General features: G+C 38.8%; 1 protein-coding gene across 1 annotated transcript in view; it reads left to right on the top strand.

The window, feature by feature from the left end:
• The window catches only part of baiap2l1b (BAR/IMD domain containing adaptor protein 2 like 1b), a 110,845-nt gene extending 88,332 nt beyond the window's left edge, over window positions 1-22,513 (top strand). Inside the window, exons 11-14 of the mRNA XM_052140029.1 lie at window positions 4,233-4,292; window positions 9,457-9,628; window positions 17,938-17,978; window positions 20,765-22,513. Of these exons, the coding sequence (XP_051995989.1) occupies window positions 4,233-4,292; window positions 9,457-9,628; window positions 17,938-17,978; window positions 20,765-20,837 (346 nt within the window). The 3' untranslated portion in view covers window positions 20,838-22,513. The remainder of the gene's footprint in view (window positions 1-4,232; window positions 4,293-9,456; window positions 9,629-17,937; window positions 17,979-20,764) is intronic.
• Window positions 22,514-23,405: the final 892 nt, after the last annotated feature.

Below are 23,405 nucleotides of genomic sequence, written 5' to 3'. Positions count from 1 at the left end.
TAATTAATTACTGCATGGACCATCCGTGTAAAGGATCATGTGTGTCTGTCAAAACACAGTTGTTTTTTTTCTGCGACCAACTGTCCCATCAAAATTGGTTGACCAAGACTCATCTCATTGACTAACATTTGGTCGATTATTAGGGGGCAGCCCTAATTTGTTTATATACGTACGATAAACAACATTGGCACATTGTTGGGGTGCCACCAGTTTAAACACCTGGGTCCTGATGCATAACCAGGTGGGAATCACTGCATAAGAGCATGTCTATATAGAACATCAAACTATTTCATTTAAAAAAAACTATGAAAAGAGGATGAATGAAAGGTTTGACAGTGGCTTGTTTAATACTTTTTATTTAATAACAGAAGCTGGAATGGACTAACATTTTTAAAAACAACATGCAGGTAAAGTTGTTTTTCTATTCTAATCAGACAGGCAGACAACTAAAATGTACAGAGGTGGCTCAGAAACTGGAGAGCCCTTATGTTTACACAGCTGCTGGTGCCATTCTCCAAACCAGCTGTGAAGAAGAGCCCTCAGTTCATTGAGGTGTCAATCAAATCGGTGTGAAGCCCTGTTAGAGAGAACAGACGGGCCGGCAGCTTATCTGAGATGCAGAACGCCATCTCCCAATAGGCCTGGGGACTTTCAGCAGGTGGAGGAGTTACAATCAGAATAACACAGTAATGGCAGAGAAAATGATCTTAACATGCCAACATTCCTGCCAAAAACTGATGTTGTTTTGAAAGAATTCTACCAGATGGCAAAGGCAGGCAGGGTGTGTTCTATGAATGCATTCCGAGCCATCAATTTCTTTGCCACAAGAGTGAAGTGAGAAGATGAAGTTAATTGGAATGGACTGCTTAAAATAATGCAGAAACCCAAGCTTAGAAAATCTCAAAGTGCGTAGGCATACATACTCACTGTGCACTTTATTAGGAACACCTGTACACCTACATATTCATACGATTATCTAATCAGTCGATCATGTGGAAGCAGTGCAATGCATAAAATCATGCAGATACGGGTCAGGAGCTTCAGTAAATGTTCACAGTTACCATCAGAATGGGGAAAAATGTGATCTCAGTATTTGAACTGGGGCATGATTGTTGGTGCCAGACGGGCTGGTTTGAGTATATCTGTAACTGCTGATCTCCTGGGATTTACACACACACAAGTCTCTAAAATGTACTCAGAATGGTGCCAAAAACAAAAAAACATCCAGTGAGCAGCAGTTCTGCAGATTGAAACATCTTGTTGATGAGAGAGGTCAAAGGAGAATGGCCAGACTGGTTGGAACTGACAGAAATACTACGGTAACTTAGATAACCCATCTGTACAATTGTAGTGAGCAGAATAGCGTCTCGAAATCCACAACACACCGAACCTTGAGACGGATGGGCTACAACAATAGAAGACCATGCCGGGCACTTTATTAGGACCATAGTGTTCCTAATAAAGTTCTAAGTGAGTGTACATGTAGCTGAAGGAAGTTCTTCTAAAAACTTGGTGTAGCTAATTAAGTTATTTGTGTTTTAAAGGATTAGTTGGCTTGAAAATTTAAATGCTGGCATCATTTACTAAGGATGGGGGTGCATCTTTGGCTGCTGCATTGCATCTCATTGTTGTTCCAGAGTCTCATTTATTTATAGGCTGTTATAACATTGTCTGTTACAAAAAGTGGCATAATCAAAATATATTGCATCATATTTTGCCATTATGTGAAGAATCACTGACTCAGAAAGTGCTCTCTGCTCTTTTCCTCAGGTTACCGTTACAATCTTAATAATCGCGCACTGCTGTTTTCAACATGGCTGACTAAATAATAATCAAAACAAGCAAGTACAACCCCCCAATATTTCTACCATAATCAATGGAAACTTGTATATGCTTCATGCTGCAATTCCCACAATATTCAAGCCAAATCTACACCCTTGACTATACATCTTTTATGCCCAATTATTAGTTTATATACTGCCGGTGTTCTGCTATAAAACTAAATCCTACCATCTGAACCCTGTAGAAAAAGATGCACGAAGTCAGACCTGTCACCTAGCAACCCATTAATATGTGCCAAATGACATGCAAGCACCATTTGCTTAGTTCAGACTGAGTGCTTCTATTTAAAGTAAACTTCAGACTGATCGACTGTTATTATTAATAATACTTTTGCAAGGTCTATTAAAAGTCCTCTCATGTTCTTGAATGGCAAGCAGGAAATTGGCTTAAAATCACAGGTGAAACTTTCCGACCCATGTCTAATTATTCTTGACACAGTATCGCAGATCTTTCACAAGCTCCTTGTGTCCTTTGATTAAAAGAAAATAGTTAAGCACACACAAGCACAGATGAACAAATATTAACATTTCCTGTTAATGTACTGGAACGAAGGGTTCACTTGAGTTATTTTATTTTTTTAGTCAAGAAATTTTTTTCCAAGAGTGTACAATAATGGTTCTTTGAAGCACCTTTCATATCAAGAACCATTTTTTTAAAAAATAATCTACACAGGCTATTGCAGGTTCTTCATATCAGAGTATTAGTTTTGAGGTTCTTTAAAGCGCCAGTGTATATAGATGGTGACAAACATTTAAATTCTATGAAAATCTGCTCAGATCTGTGGCCACATATTAAAGGATTAGTTCACCCAAAAATGAAAATTCTCTCATTATTCACTTCCCAGCAGAACACAAATTAAACATTTTAGAGGAAGGTAGAGCTCTGTAAGGTCTTATAATGCAAGTACATGGGTGCCAGCACTTTGATGGTCCAAAAGTCACATTTAGGAAGCATAAAAGTAATCAATGCGACTCCAATGCGACATTCAATTAATGAATGTCTTCTGAAGCAAATCGATATGTTTTTGTAAGAAAAATTCTCGTGTGAACTCGCTGAATCGCTTGCATCACGCGACAGCTATGTGATGTGTCAGCTGCTGGCAGGAAGCGCTTTTTAAAAGATAACATTTTTATTAGCAACCTATTTTTACACAAACATATCGATTTGCTTCAGAAGACATTCATTGATCGACTGAAGTCAGAAGGATTACTTTTATGCTGCCTAAATATTACTTTTGGACCGTCAAAATGCTGGCACCTGTGAATTTCCATTATAAAGACCTGACAGAGCTCTACCTTCTAAATATCTTCATTTGTGTTCTGCTGAAGAAAGACAGTATTACACTTCTGGGATGGCATTAAGGTAAGAGAATATTGAGACTTTTCAATTTTGGGTGAACTATTAATTTAAGTGTGGGCCTACTTTCTGATTCGATTATGTCATTCTCAATTTTTCCTGGGATGGATTTATTCATTCATTACAAATTGTTAAGGAATAGCTTACTCAATTAAATAAAGGTCTGACATAATTTACAAACCATTGTTCTGTTATTTAAGTGGAACACAAATTGTTTTTTTGTGTGTTTTTTTTTTACTTAATTGCATTTTTTCTGTACTGTGACAGTTTGTAGTGACCACAGAGTGTCAGGCTCCTTAAACTGAAAGAAATAAGCACCATAAAAAATAGTCTATGTGACCCCAAAATAATAGATTTGTGTGAGGAACAGGCTAATTTAACTCCTCATTCACTCTCAGATGATTCATACAATTTGCAGCTTTCAGATCAAATACAGCATCTATAGGACAAGTTGGATGTCAGTAACATCACATGTTATTGGTTCTCTCATGTCTCAAAACCAAACAGGATGTCAAACCTATGCCATAGACCCATTTGAGATTTGAGAGCCACATATGGAGTTGAATGATTTGACTTGAGAGTAAATTAAGACTTGGTTTTTATTCATAAAAAATTATGTAATGTTTTGATTCATCTCGGACTCATGACATAGTTTCTAATAGGAACCTTTATTCTTAAGTGCACATGCAGTGTTAACATTGAACAAAGAGAAGTGCTGCCATTAAATGAGTCTATATGAAACTCAACAACAATTCTAGTAACTGAATTTCCCATGATTATTCACATTCCCTTGGATCACGTAAGGTCACACCAAGACAAATACAGTCATTGTGTTTTAAGTAATTACAATTTGTCCTGTTTGAATTTGATATAATGTCAACAGTCATCTCGCAACGATCCAAGTACCCCACAATTTTAGCCTCAGCTCAGCAAACATTCAGCAGACATTTCTCCAAGGCTTGTGTCCTGATAAAAGCATATTTTCCCTGTGTAATTGACTTAAACTTGCTGTCTCTCTCTGTGTATTTTCACAGGCGGGGCTGGTTTCCATCATCTTACTGTCATGCATACACAGAGCCAGCAGTAAATAACAGGTAATCAGACACCATGCACACACACATACACACACTAACACAGCTCTTTGTTGTCCTGATTAGCTCTGATACTGATCGCTGCACCTCTGAAGAGAAGGAAGCACAAGCTTCACAACAGTCAAGCCTTATTTTAGAACAATTACAACCTTTATCTTCTAATTGTCAAATACTGCATACACCCAAATTAGATTTTATTTTTATGTGTAACACTGCTTATAAATAAGCATCATCTATTTGATTAAAAGATTGATTAATGTGTTTTAACTAGTAGCCGACTGATATGGGTTTTTTAATGGCTAATATCTACACTGATGTTGTGGTGAGCAGGGCGGAGCCGAGCAGAGTCTGGGCAGAGCAAGGCCGGGAAGATAATTGCGTATGACTTTCACCTGCGTGCCACACCAGTCTCGCGTTCCAGCGAGGGGTGGCGGGAGTACTTGAGGAGAGGAGAAAGCGGCAGATGGGAGAGAGAGATGCGTGAAGCTGTTTGTGTGTTGAGCTGAAAAGCAAACCTTTTTTGTACTGCTGAAAAGCGGCCTTATTGTGTGCGACTGAAAATTGTAACAATAAATGTCTACGTGTTTTGTCAAGCCAGCCACAGCATCCTCCTTTCCACGAATGGTTACTCCAGTGCCGAAACCCAGGAAGGAAGGATGCGCTCATCCAAGGAGTCCTCACCGCTGACTGAGGGTCGCGACACCGAGGGAGTGTTCGATCCGGTGGCACTGGAGCCCTGTGTCAACAGGCAACCAGAAGGAACAGCTAAGGGGTCCAGTGCCATCACCCGGCGTTGCGGACAGCAGCAGGACAGCGGGCCGAGGACCACTCGATGGCGTATCTGGGGCCAGCGAGTGCATCTCTCTCTCCCGTCTGCTGCTTTCTTCTCTCCTTAAGTACTCCCGCGGCCCATCGCTGGAACGCGAGACCAGAGTGGCAAGCGGGTGAAAGTCATTCGCCACTTATCTTCCCAGCCTCACTCTGCCCAGACGCTGCTCGGCTCCGCTCTGCTCACCACATACGCCCATTGCTGAACTCCAGTCTGGATTTCTCCGGACTGTGACCTACTCCCCCTGCCACATTTCTAGGGAGGGAGCATCGACGGGTCACACCGGTCTCCGGATCTGGCCTGTGTGTGCCTGGGAGGGGGAACAGGGAGAAAGAGTGGAGAAAGGGAAGAGGGGGCGGGAATACAAAAGAGAGAGAGAGAAAACCGAAAAGGGATAGAGAGGAGTTAGCCGACCCCAAGTATTTTTTTTTTCTGAAAAAAAAAAAAATCTAATTGTTATAGTAATTTTTCATGTTATTAATGTCCTGACTATACATTGTGATCGGTTGAATGTCACTTTGGTAAATAAAAGTACCAATTTCATTCCATAAGAGCAAAATCTATACCTTATTCCAGTGTGTGTATGTGTGATTATTTATATTTATTTATATATATATATATATATATATATATATACACACACACACATATATATATATATATATATATATATATATATATATACATACACACATATATATACACATATATACACATATATATATACACATATATATATACATTATATATATATTGTATATGTGTATATATGTATATTAAAATTGAATTGCATTTTATATAATATATATTCATATGTATATATGCTTAATGACACTTTCTTAGAGACTCCTGTACACCTACTTATTAATGCGATTATCTAATCAGCCAATCGTGTGGCAGCAGTGTAGTGCATAAAATCATCAGATTCGGGTCAGGAGCTTCAGTAAATGTTCACATCAACCATCAGAATGGGGACATTTTTTTATCTCAGTGATTCTGACCGTTGCATGATTGTTGGTGCCAGACGGGCACAGCATCTCAGCATGCATAACACATTGAACCTCGATGGGCTACAACAGCAGAAGACCACGTTGGGTTCCACTTCTGTCAGCCAAGAACAGAAAGCTGAGGCTACAATTGTACAGAGTGGTTATCTGAGTTACCGTAGCCTTTCTGTCAGCTCAAACCAGTCTGGCCATTCTCCTTTGACCTCTCATCAACAAGACCTTTCCATCTGCACAACTGATGCTCACTGGATGTTTTTTGTTTTTGTCACCATTCTGAGTAAACTATAGAGACTGTTGTGTGTGAAAATCACAGTTACAAAAATACTCAAACCAGCCCGTCTGACACCAAAAATCATGCCACGGTCTAAATCACTGAGATCAATGAGATATTTTTTCCCCATTCTGATGATTGATGTGAACAATAACAGAAGCTCCTGACCCTTATCTGCATGATTTTTGTATTGCACTGCTGGCACATGATTGACTCTTTAGATAATTGCATGTAAGTAGGTGTACAGGTGTACCTAATAATGTGATCGGTGAGTGTATACAGTATGTGTGTGTATGTATATATATATATTTGGGCTGTCGATTTAACGCGTTAATTCAGTGCGATTAATTTTACAAAAATTAGTTTTTCTTCCAATAAGGAAGATTCCTGAGAAATGCAAGCTTGTAGTACCACCTGTTTACTCCAGAGGGCAGTAAGTGAAATTTCAGCTGTATGAGCAAAGGGCAGTTTATACAGTGAAGAAAACACTTCAGTAGCAGAACATCACAAACATGCGTTACATTCTTGCGTTCTAAACACTTGAAGGAGCGCAAATGCGATCTAAAGGATCTCAAGATGTGTTTAAAGTTTGAGTATTAAACTTTGAGTATTAAAATATATATTTAACTTGACACAGTGACCTAAACATTTTATGTTTATGACGCAACGCACCCGAGACACAACACAAGCATGTCTGACACAGGGTGTGGCTGGATTGAGATGGTGTTAAATTTGGAAATTACCCCATAAATATTTAATCACAAATAAAATCAAAGAAATTTCCTTCAAACTTATTTATAAGTACTACCTCACTAATTATTTTCTTGTAGAGAGATTGAATTGTGATGTCGATATATACTGTACATTTAGTGGTCTGCAGGAAGAAACATTTTTTCATTTATTTTGGAGTTGTCCCTACTCGACTTGTTTTTGATCTGATTTCTGCAATATTGTTAGAGATCATATTATTCCCAGCTTTCAACTTTGTTTTGGAAAAAGTTTTATTTGTTTTTTTTAGCTATGACATGTCTCTTCATAAGGAATATTATATGATTAATGTTCTGCTTTTGTTGGCAAAGTTTAGTATTCATAAATATAAGTATGGTGGTTATAAACCATTAGTTTTCATTTTTAATTCAGAGGTCCAGCAATACCAAAGAACAATTTCCAATTTGAGTAACAAGAAAATATGTAAATAATTTGATATTTTTATTGAAACGGTTTATTTATTTATTTTACTTTTTGTTGTTGTTTGTTTTAATATACCTCTTGGCTATAGATATAAAGGTTTTGTAAGCATTAATAAAAACAAATCTGACGCAGGTGTACATTAACGGGTCCTTAAACAAGCCCTCATAATAAATCTCCAACTGACTGACAAATTCACTTGTGAAATGGATTGTTGTGAACTGTGTGTCAATGATTGACTTATGATCAATAATATGGTAATAAACAATACATTGTATTCTAAAGCCGCTTTTTGTATCGTCTTATCAATGATTACCTCTTCTGCTACAAGAATGTAATGCATTTTAATTATCTGATATATATATTAAAGATTTAAAGATAACTATGTATAATTATATATTGATGTAAATATGTATAATCATTATATATTGAATTATAGTTATATGAAGGGCTTTCTCAGCAAATATTTGTATATGCGCTTAATCGCGATTAATTAATCGGGACACCATGTAATTCATTCGATTAAAACTTTTAATCGATTGAGAGCCCTAATAAATAAATAAATAAATAAATATATATATAATGCCTCTTCAGCACAGTTCAGATAAGAGTGCTTGAGAGCTTTAATTTTTTTTAAACTGGCTTTGGCACACAACAGTGACACAGTGCTAGCATGCTGAGAGTGAAACATGGAAATAGGTCCTAAATAGTCTAAAACCTAGACTGACCAATCCATGTTGTTCAAGACTACTAATCTCACATGCTGTACTCTTCATGCTGTGTGTGATGTCATTTGTCCAAAAATATGCACAATAAGTGTTTGAAGTACACAAGAGTTTAATGCTTTCCCATGTCGAACGAAACAAACCTCCCCCTTCATCATAAATAAACAGAACTTCAGTGGTGAATATATAGTATGATACTGTATATTTAGTATGGATTGTGTGGATACTACGTTGACTATAATATTTTATAATTCTGTTTGGATTCCTAAAATAATAATAAAAAGAATAACCTTGGATAATTCAACCAATATATAATATATGCAATTTCAAGAGATGTATGGATGGAATACATGGTATTTGTACATTTTTAAAAAAAAAACTCAAATTTAAAACAAAATTATGAAAAACTAATGATAACATTTTTTGTAAAATTGGAATTTGTTTGTATAATTAACAGCATTGGCTGAGAGAAAATTTTTTTCATCTGTAAGCAAAATGGAAATTACAACTGAAATACTGTATATCCAAATTAATTGGAATCTAATCGAAACGAGACCTTGTGAATCGTAATAAAATTGGGAAATCTGGATCAATACCCAGCCCTAAAAACAAATGTAGACTCTTTTGTGTCTTTAAATTCAACTTGTGTACTGTCTCTTCATGTCGCACTTGGTAAAAACAAACATGAAATATTATGTAAATATGTTAGGTATAAAACATGCCACCCAGAATCACATGATCATACACAGCACAATGACTTCCTTGAAGTTACTATCGCATGCCTTCTTTCGTTTATGGCCTGTGGAAGGGCCATTCGTAAAAGGAATAAGTTGCTAATTTTCATTTCTAAAGACTCTTTAAGTAGCACACCTTCACACAATGTCCTTCAGGCACACAAATTGTTTGGAATTTCTAATTACCCACCAAACTGAATAACCAAAAAAAATGTTTTCAGTATTTTGAGTTGTATGCAGTTGTTCTGAGGATTTCGCTTGACTCCGGCCGTAATGCAAAACTTTGGACTATTCTGGAACCCGTTATTTGTGATTGTAAATTGTTATAAAACATTTTAAAATACTTCTTCTGCTCAATGGATGGATTCAGTTTTTGCAGTATGAGGGTAATGTGGCATGATTTTGTGTTGTAGTATCGCTGGAAACCCTCCGATGCGCAGTAAGAGTGTGGCCAACCTCATGCAGCAAGACAAAGAGGACAACATGATGGTTCTGCCTCCTGCAGACTACAGCGACTCCCCCATCAGAAGAAACTCCACCAAGAGCCTGTCACATATGTACACCCCCTCCTCATATGAAAACTCGGTCAGTATCTTAATCTTCCTCTCCTTCACCCACAAGTTGAACCCTGTTTTTATTGTATCGTTCATGCTGGGTTCATAGAATCTGTTCAGATTATGGGTCGTCTTTATCTTTTTTCCTTTGATAAATCAGATTATCTTGACAGCTCTATGTCTTAAAACTGTCAATTATCTGAATATAGTTGCCAGATATTCTTTTTATCAATGTGCAGACATTGTGATGGACAAAATAAATAGATCTAGGCCTAAAATGCAGTATACACAACATGACCTAGTTCACATTTGGGGTTGTATAGACCAGTAGACTATAACTAATGTAGTCATCATGTCGCTTTCCACATGATCTATAAAATGTGTCTGTAGGAAATACAGCAGGTGGTGAATTTCCAAAAGGTAATATGGCAAGGGAAGACTCATTCATATTAACGAGAAAAGCTCTACCTGATTTGTTAGGTTTAGGTTTAGGAGTTGGGTTATAGCTTCTTTGACAAATCAGGTAGCACTTTCCTGATGAATATTACTGAATTGTTCAATCAGTTATCGCTTTACTCATGAATATAATACTCTTCCCCTGCCACCTTACATTTTAGAAACTTGCCAGTGGGTGTGAACGCAAATGACACAGATGAGTGGCACAAATGTACTTAGATAAAGATGACACAGATGCTACAGTAACCTCCAATATATGTAAAGTGGTCTTCAAATATAACAGAAATACTATTGCTATGTATAATCATTTAAAAAGGCATCCGCTAGTGCTAGTTAGTGATTTTCAACATTATCTACACAATTTTGTGTGTTTGGACATCGGACCTATTTGCTCCTTTAAGAATGCAATTCAGTGACAATTACAAAAATGCTTTAAAGGGTTAGTTCACCCAAAAGTGAAAATTATCCCATAATTTACTAACCCTCAAGCCATCCTAGTTGTATATGACTTTATTCTTTCACCCAAACTCAATCGGAGCTATATTAAAAAATATGCTAGCTCTTCCAAGCTTTATAATCAGAAAGAATGGTATTCCAATTATAAAGCTTGGGAGAGCCAGGATATTTTTTAATATAACTCTGATTGTGTGAGGCATACCTTATGATCCGACCCCTAAGAACAGCCTCAAGTGCCTCCCAATCCACGCCCAGAGAGGATACAGAGGACCAGTTGGTCTCCATATAAACATTGATTTAGAAACAAAACAGGCATCCCGGTTCCTCGGATGATCAAGATCCAAACTCACTCTGAGGCCGCAAAAAAAAAAAGAAAGAAAAATACACCATGACTTACTCAGCCCATCAACTTTATAAAAGACATCGTTTGTGTGAGCATGTTCATATTTTGCAATCATCCATAGTGTCCTTTCTCAATCTGGCCAGGAACTTCAGTGTAAAAACGATCTGCCGTCAATGTATATGTTTCTTGAAGGAAGTGTAATTCCACAAAACAAACTCCAGCCGCTAGGTGAAGCCAACACAAAAAGAAACAAAAATGGTGCCCAGCTTGCCAGAATTGATCGCGGCCTGTCTCCCTCAGCAGATCTGCGAGCCGGGACTCTGTGAGCTCGCACAATTCTATCAAAGCTATTAAATCGAGCAGACTCGGGAAGAGCTCGTCAAGGATTTTCACCATATTTCTGCCTTCTTCATGCTCAGGAATTCCAGCAGTCCATATGTTATTCCTTCGGCTCATATTTTCAAAATATTCCAGTTTTTCCAAAATGTGCTCCAAGTCTGTTTTGGACGCAGACGGATTAGCGGATAATTCCCTTTCCGATGACTCCAGACAATCGATCCGTTTCTCAACATCTTCCACTCTTGTTACCTTGTTTCCATCGCTGTAATCAATCGACGTATTACAGCGAGATCCTCAAAGTCAGCAACAACCTTCGTCAGCATTACCGAGATGTTGGACAGTTGATGCTGAATTTCTTCTCCCGCCACGCTTTCCAAATCGAGTCCCCGGACCGCAGGGCCGCCAGAGGCCTCAGCTTGAACACGTAAGTGTCTTTTAATGTCTCCAGAGTCTGAGGATTTTTACATCTTTGCCATGTTTACCTCAAAGAGCAAGTATGTAACTGGGTGTATCGAATATCACCGGATTATACGATAATGAAAATAATAAAAAACAACTGGCAAAGTGCACAGAGCTCGCCGCTCACACGTCTGCTTCTCGCATGGCATCACATGTCTCCGGTTGCCTCCACTTCTGAGACAGTCAATCCACGCATCTTATCACTTGGCTCGCTGTGCATAACTCCACAGAGACTCACAGCATGTGGAGGCTCATGCTATACTCCGCAGTCCATGGACAACTTAACACAGACCACATTGAGAGCGAAAACCCATAATCGCGACCACAAGGAGGTTACCCCTTGTGACTCTACCTTCCCTAGCAACTGGGCCAATTTGTTTGCTTAGGAAGCCTGACTGGAGTCACTCAGCACGCCCTGGATTCAAACTCGCAACTCCAGGGGTGGTAGTCAGCATCAATACTCGCTGAGCTACCCAGGCCCCCAATTGTAGCACATTTCTAATAAAAAGGTGCTTACAAGGAGATACTTTAATGGTTGATGTTTTTTCAATCCACTCATAATTTTCCCCTCAGGTGTCAAACTACATACACGTGTTTCAATGGAAACCTATATCACCCCAGGCACAGCCTAGTTGTCTAATGCCTGATGACATGCAGTTCTGTTGCTGTTTTTTATTCCATATAACTAGCTAAATCCCATTACATTGTAGTGAACGTTTATATTTTGATTGTATGCTGGAACGCAGAGGAGGGTGGGGCCCCCAAAAAAGCCGAGGAGAGGGATAAGTGCAGTGGGATGCGGCAGTTTGAGAGAGAGAGCCACACGCAGCTGCTGTGTATGCATTTATGTTTTTTTTTATGTTGTCTTTTTGTTTGTTTAAATAAAAATATTATTTTGACTGTTCAGCCAGTTCCCGCCTCCTCCTTTCCCATTTTAACTTTGTTACAAATGCTTTAATAGTCAATGGGTAGGGGAGTGGAATTTTGTCATGACTCGAAAATGACTCAACTAATGGGCTCGACTAGTCGACTATTAAAAATCAGTAGGCATGCAACCTATAGTTCATATCAAACTGAATGGGTGGTTAATATCAAAGCATCAGTCAGACAGCTAAACGCTCAAGGAAATACTAGAATCTAGTTATTCTTGAACCGAAAATAGAAAAATCTAGATAAACTTTAAAATGCTAAAGGTGTATAGAAAACCCGAAATTTTTGACGCTGTAGGGACAATTTGTCGGTCCCCATGAGGAAAACAGCTTATAAATCATACTAAATTATGTTTTTGTTTTTTGTTTTATGTAAAAATGCAAGTTTTCTGTGAGGATTAGGTTTAGGGGTAGGATTAGGGTTAGTGGATAGAATATAAAGTTTGTACAGTATAAAAACCATTATGTCTATGGAATGTCCCCATAAAACATGTGTACAGGTTTTGCTATACATGTGAGTGCCACATTTTTTAAAATGTCCTCACAAGTATAGTAAAAGTGCTAGAAAATCCATTTGTGAGGACATTTTAGCTGGTCCTTACTAGTAAAAAGGCTCATTAATCACCTACATTATGTTTATATTTAAATCTAATAAAATGCACAGGTTTCTATGAGGGTTAGGTTTAGGGATAGGGTATAGAATATATCTTTAACCTGCTATAAAATGAATGAAAGTCTATGAGATGTCCTCACAAGTATAGCAAAACATGTGTGTTTGTGTGTGTGTGTGTGTGTCTAGCACCGTACCTTGATGTATACAGTTACAGTCCATGTGTCTTGAGTGGATCAGGGGATCAGGATCACTTTAAAGAGGATTGCCGGTGGAGCAATGCTAAATACAAACTGCTCCGACAGACAAGTGTCAGCCTAAAAGTGAACAAAGAAAAGCCAACCTTTCAAACCCACCTTAATCTTCCACCACCTTTCACTGTTTATTTTAGCTCGGTGGCTAGAAAGTATGCACTCTGTTCTGGCTTATAAGACTTAGTCATTGTTGACTTAGTCATTGTTGGTCAAATGTTAACGTAGCCTGCTGATTACATTATAGATTGCATGTATGTTTGTTTCTATGTGTTTATAACATCATAAAATTGAAGGGCTCAAGCTATCATTATATACAGAAACCTTCCTCCTCTGGTGCAGCAAGTCTTTTATTTACATGCATGCAAAAACATAAGCAACACAGTGGCAGTGACAAATGCCTATCATTGCATGTAAATGACGGGATTTTGTTTATTCCCAGAGGAGCCTGTGCTCTGTTCACCAACAGCGATTTCTGACACAGAGCAGTGCGTTATGTTAAGCCTCTCGTCAGGCAACGCAGCACCAGAACTACTTGATGTCACGGTCCACATCTATTGTATTATACCTATGTTAATTTTAGTGGTTGGGCTAGTCAGATGGGATATATGATCTCATTTCAAGCTCTCCCTTGAAGATAATGAACTCTAATTCTGCTAAAAGAATCACCTGGCTATCTAGCGCAAGCATAAAGTGGATGGGCTGTGTGGAGGGAGCCCTGATTTGTGATATTTGTGGGTTATCGGGTTTGAATGGCCAGTCTGTGAAAGAGGATACTCCTCTCTTGTCTGGGCGCGGTGAAATATTCATTGCTCACCAAATCCTCTGGCGAGCCCCTGTCTCCCGTCACACTCACATCCGGGCCACGGCTCAAGCTTTCCGATGGAATTCCACACTGACTTCAACCTGAAACCCGCTCCTGGCTACAGACTGATCGTACTGGGGTCAGTTCAAGAAAATGTGCACAATCATTTATCCTGTCTGGTGTCATGCAAGATTCTAATCCCCCTCAGCATACTAAAAAAAATCTCAAAGCTATTGTGTTGGCTACAAGAAATGTATTGAGTACTGTATGTGGAGCCAGATCGAAATCCTACAGAATTACTTAGAGGAACAAACATGAAAAATCAGGAGGACGTGGAATGCATCTATTGTGAGCTTTGGGATGTGCTGCGATCTTCCTGTTGGGCTATTGCCAATCCCAATACGTTTGTAGCCAGTGAGATACCTACTGGCATTATCACACACCAGTTTTGCAGGACTGGTGACACATTAAAAGACTGAAGTCAGTTAACACTTGTTTCCTCGATGTGTTTATTACTTTATTAAAAAATAATGCTCAACAAAACAATAAATGTTTATGGTGCATGACAACTCTTCACGTGTGTCAGACTTTCGCGAGCTTACAGCAGGAAACTCTTGAGGGGAAACACAACAATAAATGTCCTTCGTCTGCCACCATATTGCCGCTATCATTTTGTGACTTCAAATGGGCTCTTGCCCATAAATCACCACAAGAACACAAGAATGCACATTGAGAAACACCTTATTTATTATGAAATTCCCATGCTCATGAAAAACCTGGAAATAATTTTTTTATTATTATTTTCCAGTCATGGAAATGATAAAATCTCAAAAGTCATAAAAAAGTCAGGTAAATATTCATAGCGAAACCAATTGGCTAAATATTGCTTTTTTGTAGAGTAAAATATGCTCACAAGCCATACTGATGTCTGATTTGTCAGTGAATCATTCTTTTACAATGAATTATGGTTTAGAAATCGGTGAGGTTTTCTTAACTTAAGGTGTCTTTTGCAGCTGGGCCCAGAATATCGTAGCTTACCGCTAACTGATTAGCCTGCTAGCATACACGATGCAAGTTTCTACAATAATCATACTTTTTTGTTGTTGTTGTTGCTACCATTATCCTATTGCTAGCCTGTTAGCATAGCTTACTGCTAACTGATTAGCCTGCTAACCTAGCATATACCCTATGCAAGTACTACACTATCATTATTTTGTATTATTTAATATGTGTTGCTGCTACTACTATAAATAACTTTTTCTTTTTCTCTGCTTGCAAGCTAACGGTTAGTCTGCTAGCTAAGCCTACCTCTAACTTATTAGCCTGCTAGCCTAGCAAAAACCATTTGCAAGTTACTACACTATTGTTATTTTTTTGTAATATTTATTATTTGTTGCTACCACTACTACAAAAGGATAACCAGAAAGGCTATTTTGATTATCTAGAACAAGAGATTGCAATAACTCTTCAAGCGGCTACCTCTTGGTCAAAGGAGAATAGGATTCTGCAGAGGGGATCAAATATTGCATGGCACTAGTGACTCTAGGTAACCTCAAGATATCATGTCCTTGATGTGTGAACACAATAGAAGTTTTCTAGCCAAATATGTTGACGTGAAACCCTTTTGTTCAGCACCTGTCCTCCCCAATGAGGGTCGTCTCATCACTGTGGTGTACAAGGAACTCGTGCCATGCAATTACTCAAGTAATGCTTGGTTCTCTGCAATGAAAAGCCCTGGAAGGCCATGTGGTAAACATAGACACTCTTCATAAAATTCTGTGTATTAGTAGCCATCAAGTAGGATGGGTGATTGTCTTGTTCAAGAGAAGCAGGGGCGTATTTTTCTGCAAACAATGTTTTATCGTTGCAGGTCAGGGGTGGGGGAGGATGATTCTTGAATGCCCGCCTTTGAATGCATTGTGTGAAAAATGCTCCCTACCTGGTTTTCTGTTTGTTCAAAAAAGAAAAGGGAAAGCAAAAAGACAGTTTTGAATCTGAAAAGAATGCAAATTGTGATCACATAACCATGAAAGAGGCTGAGGAAATGTAGTGGTGATGCTGTGTTCATCCAGTTCAGGAATTATTAATATCAATGGATTATTATGCAACTTCTGAAAATATATGACCTGTTCTGCGATTTTGAGATTTATGCACTAAGGTAAAATGGGAAGTCTTAGTCAATTTATTTATGATAATTTTAACAGTAATTATATAATAAAGCAGAGACTAGTGCATAAAACTCAATGTTTTCAGGGTCAGAGTGACTCACAATGATAGAGCAGATGACATTTACCCTGATTGCAGTCTTATACATTGTCAGTTACATTATAGGTGAAATTGTAAATTAAATTAGGGAAGCTCACTTTCCATCAACACAAAATGTCAACATTTAACCAGATAGTTGAGACAATTATGGCAGAGTTGATGTCACAGACAAGCTATTTCTGTTGTGTGGAGTAAATATGCACAGCTGAACAACAGTAATGGACTGTTATTATGCCAGATGCCCACTAACTGAATTAAGAGGCATCCCTGTCCTGTGTACACTATTTGCCACGGTATACAGCTTCCCTCTGCTGGAGAGACAGGGTTAGTGCTGATTTCCAACACTCATTGGTGGTGTTTGCTACAGTGAGCATCAATATTACGATTGCTCATTCATAAGGTTAGGTACCGTAAGTTTGAGCCTAAGAATTAACCATTGTGCATAACTCTTCCCACATTGCATGAATGATACCCTTTAAATTGTGCTGCTTGTTGTAAACCTTTGATGACAATATCCTTAAAGTTATAACTAAGGGTTTTCTTAACTTAAGGTGTCTTTTGCAGCTGGGCCCAGAATATCGTAATGACTTGGGGGTGAGCTCTTTTGAATTGGGCCACTTATATCTTAGGGTGCTTTCACACTTGATTTGATTGCCGAACCCGAACAAACCAGAGTTTGTTTCCTCCCCTGCTGGTCTCTGTTAAAATCATATTATTTGGGTCCGAACTGTGTGACTGCTATAGGAAAGTTTGAGCTTCCACACTGTTTTGAGCTATTTTTTTTATTTCTTAGTGATTTAGGGGTTAGTTATCATACATATCATAGAAGCTTCTGTGTCAATTCATTAAAGTTAAGTTTCACAAGTTCTTGTGTCTAACAAAAAAATCTCTCTTCGGTCTGTATGTTGTCTTTTTACTGCTGTGGACAGAATACTACTACTATTTCTGTAGTATACAAGGTTTCTGTATGCATGGAATAATCAGATGACCTTCTATGTATGCTAAAATTTGCAGTATACAAACAGAGCACACTGCACAGAATATTGTATTCCACAATGCATCGCACTTGCAACTTTCCCCACATGAAATGAATGAACCAGAGGAATTACAGCCACACTTTTAAAATCTCATTCTTGGCTCATTATTTGACTCATTATGACAACTTACAAAAAAATAACCATATATACTGTATATATAGTACAGTAAGCAATTCGCCACTATACCATTGCGAACATAGCCACTGTTCCTCAGACATCCAAAATTGCAGATCCGAATATTATTTAATTACTCAGCCACAGAACTGAAAAAGTTCCTGTGGTACCTGGCTGTCTGCTTTGAATCACATTATATGAGCATGTGCATGAGTTCATAAATTGTTGTCTTCTCTGTAGATTTGTGACTTGTCCTTTTCTCTTTTTTTCCTGTAGGTGCCTCAGTCAAACGGGTTGCCAAAGCACCCTATCTTTGGGTGAGTATTGCTTAATTGATCATGTATGTTGTCTGTCATTTCAAATGAAGACATTTGGAATTGTGTGAACTAGTGAATATATGACCAGTCAATACTATGAACTATATGAATAAGATGGAGATTGTTTTGCACTTAAGTTCAAGTTTGGTGAACTCTAAAGTGGCGGTCACACTAGGCTTTGAGCACGAAATCACAGCGGACCAGAATATGACGTTACTTTGGACGGCTTCTAGTTTAGTAAATAGTACATCACAAATAAAAATGTATTTCAAATGTAAAAATATATCATCTACTCATCTACTCATCCTGCAGCGATGAAACACACTGCTTTGAAATATGTAATTTTTTTGTATTGAGCAAAGAGGTCAACGTGTAATGTTTCGATCTTCTATTGGCCATAGAAACCAATAGATATCCATACGGATTCACAGGTCAGTACGCAGCCCAGTACGTAATGACTTTGCATGAGCTTGTGTTTCTGGTCTCCTGCATTCTGATGCATTTCAGTGGGAGTGAATGGAGCACAAAGTTTAGTGTGTAAAGTATAATCGATTTATCGGCTGAGAGTTTTTAAAATTTATTTATTAAATGTGTTTTGTAAGAAAATAGTCTTAGTCTTCCTTATTGTAATGGGTACAAAGGCTACAAGAGTCCAAAATAAACAAAATCACAGATGCAGTTTATGGTGCAACTAAAATTTTACTACGCTAAGTGGCTAACCTGGGATAGAAGGCACACTGGATCAACTTGGTGAAGGGCGCTGTGTGCAAGCGGAACACCCGGTCGGTTGTGCCGCGTTACCGAGTTCTACCAGCTCGGACCTGACAAAACACAGGACGAGACTGACTCAACCCTGAGATTGTAAAATCTGGCAAAGGTATTGGGTGTTGCCTAGCCCGCTGCTCTGCAGATGTCTGCTAAGGAGGTGCCATGGGCCAGTGCCCACGAGGATGCCACACTTCTCGTAGAGTGTGCTCAAACCCAGAAGGCCAGGCACGGCCTGGGTGTGATAGGCTAAGGAAATAGCATCAACGACCCAGTGAGCTAACCTCTGTTTGGAGACGGAGTTTACTTTCCGCCATCCGCCGAAGCAGATAAAGAGCTGCTTAGAACATCTAGAACTCTGCGTGCGGTCAAGAAGGCTGGGTCTGCCTCCTCCCGGGGCAGCTTGCTTGCAGGCTCACGACCTGAAGGGGGTCGTAGGTATCTTGGGCACGTAGCCCGGTCGCGGCCTCAGGATAACGTGAGAATGTGCCGGACCGAACTCCAGGCAAGTGTCACTGACAGAGAACGCATGCAGGTCCCCAACACTCTTGATGGAGGCTAACGTGATCAGGAGGGCCATCTTCAGGGAGAAGGCCTTGAGCTCAACTGAATCAATCGGCTCGAAGGGGGTCTCTGAAGGCCCGAGAGGACCACAGAGAGATCCCAGGAGGGGCACAGGCTAGGCCGGGGAGGGTTCAGTCTCCCGGTGCCTTTCAGGAACCTGATAATCAAGTCATGCTTACCTAGGGACTTGCCATCTACAGGGGCCAGACGTGGAGGTTCCAGAGGTCTGGGTGCGGGTGTGGGTGCCAGAGGGTGCCCCGTCCCTGAGAAAGAAGGTCCTTCCTCGGTGGAATTTTCCAAGGAGGTGCTGTCGCGAGGAGCATAGTATCCGAGAACCAGGCCCGTGTGGGCCAGTAAGGGGCTACCAGGATGACCTGTTCCTCGTCCTCCCTGATCTTGCACAGCACCGGTGCAAGAAGGCTTACTGGGGGAAATGCGTACTTGCGCAGCCCCCGGGGCCAGCTGTGTGCCAGCGCGTCTGTCCCGAGAGGAGCTTTTGTCAGGGAGTACCAGAGCAGGCAGTGGGAGTTGTCTTCCGAATTTGTCCCATATCAGCTGGACCATCTGGGGGTGGAGCCTCCACTCTCCGCTGGGCGAAACCTGCCGTGACAGCGCATCTGCCGTCGTGTTGCGTCTGCCAGGGATGTGAGTGGCGCGAAGCGACCTGAGTCGCAGCTGACTCCAAAGGAGGAGATGGCGGGCGAGTTGTGACATATGACGAGAGCGCACGCCGCCTTGGCGATTTATGTACGCTACCGTCGCAGTGCTGTCGGAACGGATCAAGACGTGCTTGCTCCGGATGAGTGGGAACTTGACATTGGCATTTTCTCAGGTTCAGAGGTACGTTTGGCATCCCAGGAAGACTTCTTGTGTCACTTCATTCGCCACAACTTCGAGTGAGTGACAGAAGGGGAACTATTTTTGCAAATTGATTCAATTTGATTCGATTTGCAATGGCATTTTTTTCAAATCCTTCCCCTAATGTGTCTTAAGCAAGAAAAAGAAAGGCAAACTACTTAAGACTGTTAATTCCATCAAAAGTAACTTTAAAAAAAGGAGCACATTAAATACATGTACTGTACAGACATACAGGCAGTATTTAAACAGTACAAGAGTACAATGTGCTAATAAAATATTTCAGAGCTGACCATAGATAGAAAAGTATTCCATAGGTTTTTGTAAAAATGTGCATGACTTTTCCAGTCCATGAAATCACAAATGAAAAATTCCCTTTCCAGGTTAAATATTTCCAGGTTTTCCATGACCATGGGGACCCTGAATCAGTAAACGAATCCAAATATTACAACATTAAATTAACATCGGTTACACTTTATTTGAGTGTTTTTGTTACTCATTTTAACATGTATTGACTATAGTAATAATAGTCAGTTATGCATAATTACAAGCAACTAACGCTAAAACAAACCCTTACCCTACACTGTATTTTATGTCTCTAGGGGAGGGAATCCATTTGCTACAGTGAAACTTCGGCCCACAGTCACCAATGACCGATCAGCCCCCATCATTTGATCAACACCACAACCGGCCTTCCTGCACTCACAGTGCAGACTACAGTGAACTTGAATGCTTTAAACACATGCACTTCCACGGGGCTCGCTTGATTTGGACAGAGACCCCCATCTGAGTATGCTGTGTTTCACAATAACACATGTATCCACACCGCCACCACATACTGTTCACCACTTTATTGTCAATCCCTTAAAACCTCTGTCTCACTATATACAGTATATTATGAATGTGTGTTTATATAGAGAGATAGAGTGGGACTCAATGTATAGCAATTTGGTCGTAAAGATCATTAAGGTATGTAGTCCGCTGTTTGGCTTCCATTTATTGGAGTATCATTCTGTAAAAAAAGTGAAGGTGGATGTGATCTAAATTTTTATTTAATTTTTTTTTAAATCATTGTCAAGAACTTTTTATTCTTAAAGAACATTTTACATGTACAAGACTAGATGGGACTATGCACTAGCTGAAAGGTCCTTATGATAGTGAACTGTAATACTGATAGTAGATAGAGAGTTATGAAAAATTATCTGAACATTGACAACAGCACTCTTCCTTAACATGTTTGATCTGCATTATCCCAGTAACTGGAATGATCTGAAACTTATGAATACATTAAAGGAATATTCCGGGTTCAAAACAAGTTAAGTTCAATCGACAGCATTTGTGGTATAATGTTAATTACCACAGCAAATATTGTCCCTCATTTATTTAGAAAACAAGCAAAAATCATTATTACAGTAAGGCAGTTACAATGGAAGTGAATGGAGCCAGTCCATAAATGCTAAAATACACATTGTTTCAATAGAATAGCACAAGATGTAAACATTTTTGTCTCTGTTCTGTATAATTTTAGTGTGATGAAATCAGTATAAAGATTTCATCACATGTGTAACATGTATAAAGTTTACGCCTTGTGGCTATACTTGTGATTCAATGTGCATTTAATTATTTAAGGACTGGTCCATTCACTTTACGTGCATCACTGGAACCGTGTTTTTTGCTTCGATTTTTAAATAAACAATAAGTACAAAATATGTTATATAAATATGGTAATAAATGGAAATTAGTTAAATGGAGTTAGCTGGCCCTGAGGAATAGAATCAAGCTCCAATTCCACAATCTACAGTTTGGACCCTACGACATCTATGTGTAGGTAATGCCATAAACTACAAAAGCACTCTTAGCTAAATTAGTCTTTATATAGTAATCTTATTCTTTTAGAAATAGAGAACTTTGCTTTCATCAGTCTCAACACTAAATAATGATCCAATGTTGGTCAGTGGATAGTGTTTTATTTAATGCTCGGGGGATTAATTTGCCTTTGATTGTAGCAGTGCACATTTCTGTTGCTGTTGGCCTGAGATTTTTAGACCATTGCTGTATAAAAATAAAAATAATTTTATTTCTGAATGTGTTACTGTAAAAAAATGACTTGCTGAAAGTTACTGTATAACAGGACTATGCAACCTCAAAGGAAAGAATGGATACCATACAGGTTTTTTTTAATGGCAGATGCCGATATCCAGAGAAGCAGGATGGACGATGCAATGACGATATATTACACAATTTAATATAGTAAATAACATAAAATTGCTACAAATATACTCTTATTTAAATCTCCTGAAAGTTTAAATAGCCTGCTTGGATTGTCATCATGATTTGTGAATCAGAGAAACTTTTGATCCTGACGCTGAAGTTTTGATTCTGGTAGAATATGTGCTTTAGAGGAAGATATTAGCTGAGCACTCGACGGGAAGAAAATGCTGGAGTTTCATGAGGTTCATGAATTACATCTGTTTAAACAAGATATCTGCATATTTGCAAACAGTATAATAAAATATTTATTGATGTTTGCCTTTTATCATTAGATAAGAAAGTTAAAAGTTACAGGGAACTGTTGAGGAGAGACTATTGGAATACATGCTTTAGAGGAAGATTTATGATCGCTCCACAGGATGCTGGAGCTGCTGAAGTTGTGTGAGGTTGGTTTATTTCATCTTTTTAAACGAGATGCGCATATTTGCAGACGGTATATATGATATTAGTTTTATTGATATTTGCCTTTTTATCATTAGAATAGGATAGTTAAGAGTAACAGGGAATTGTTGAGGAAAGAGAGGGAGAATGAAACAGATGAGCACTTTAACATTATGACCTCAGATGTGTCTGCCGCGGGCGGCTCTGATATGTGGACCGCTTAAATGAGACAATGTTGCACATGGATCTATTCTTGTAGTAACATGATAGCATGAAACATCAAAACGAACTGTGACTGGTCGTTATAAAATATATATATATATTTTTTATTTATTTTTTCACATTTTAGAATAATAGTAAAGTCATCAAAACTATAGAATAACATGAATGGAACTATGGGAATTATGTTGTGACTAAACAAAATCCAAAATAAATCAAAACTGTTATATTTTAGCATCTTCAAGTATTCACCCTTTACCTAGAATTTGCAGACGTGAACTCTTGACATTTTCTCAACCAACTTCTTGAGGTGTCACGCTGGGAAGCTTTTTAAACAGTAATGAAGGAGTTCTCATCTATGTTGGGCACTTA

The sequence above is a fragment of the Xyrauchen texanus genome, chromosome 12 (assembly GCF_025860055.1).
Source record: "Xyrauchen texanus isolate HMW12.3.18 chromosome 12, RBS_HiC_50CHRs, whole genome shotgun sequence".
NCBI lineage: Eukaryota > Metazoa > Chordata > Actinopteri > Cypriniformes > Catostomidae > Xyrauchen > Xyrauchen texanus.
This window is presented reverse-complemented; position numbering and strand designations above follow the sequence as displayed.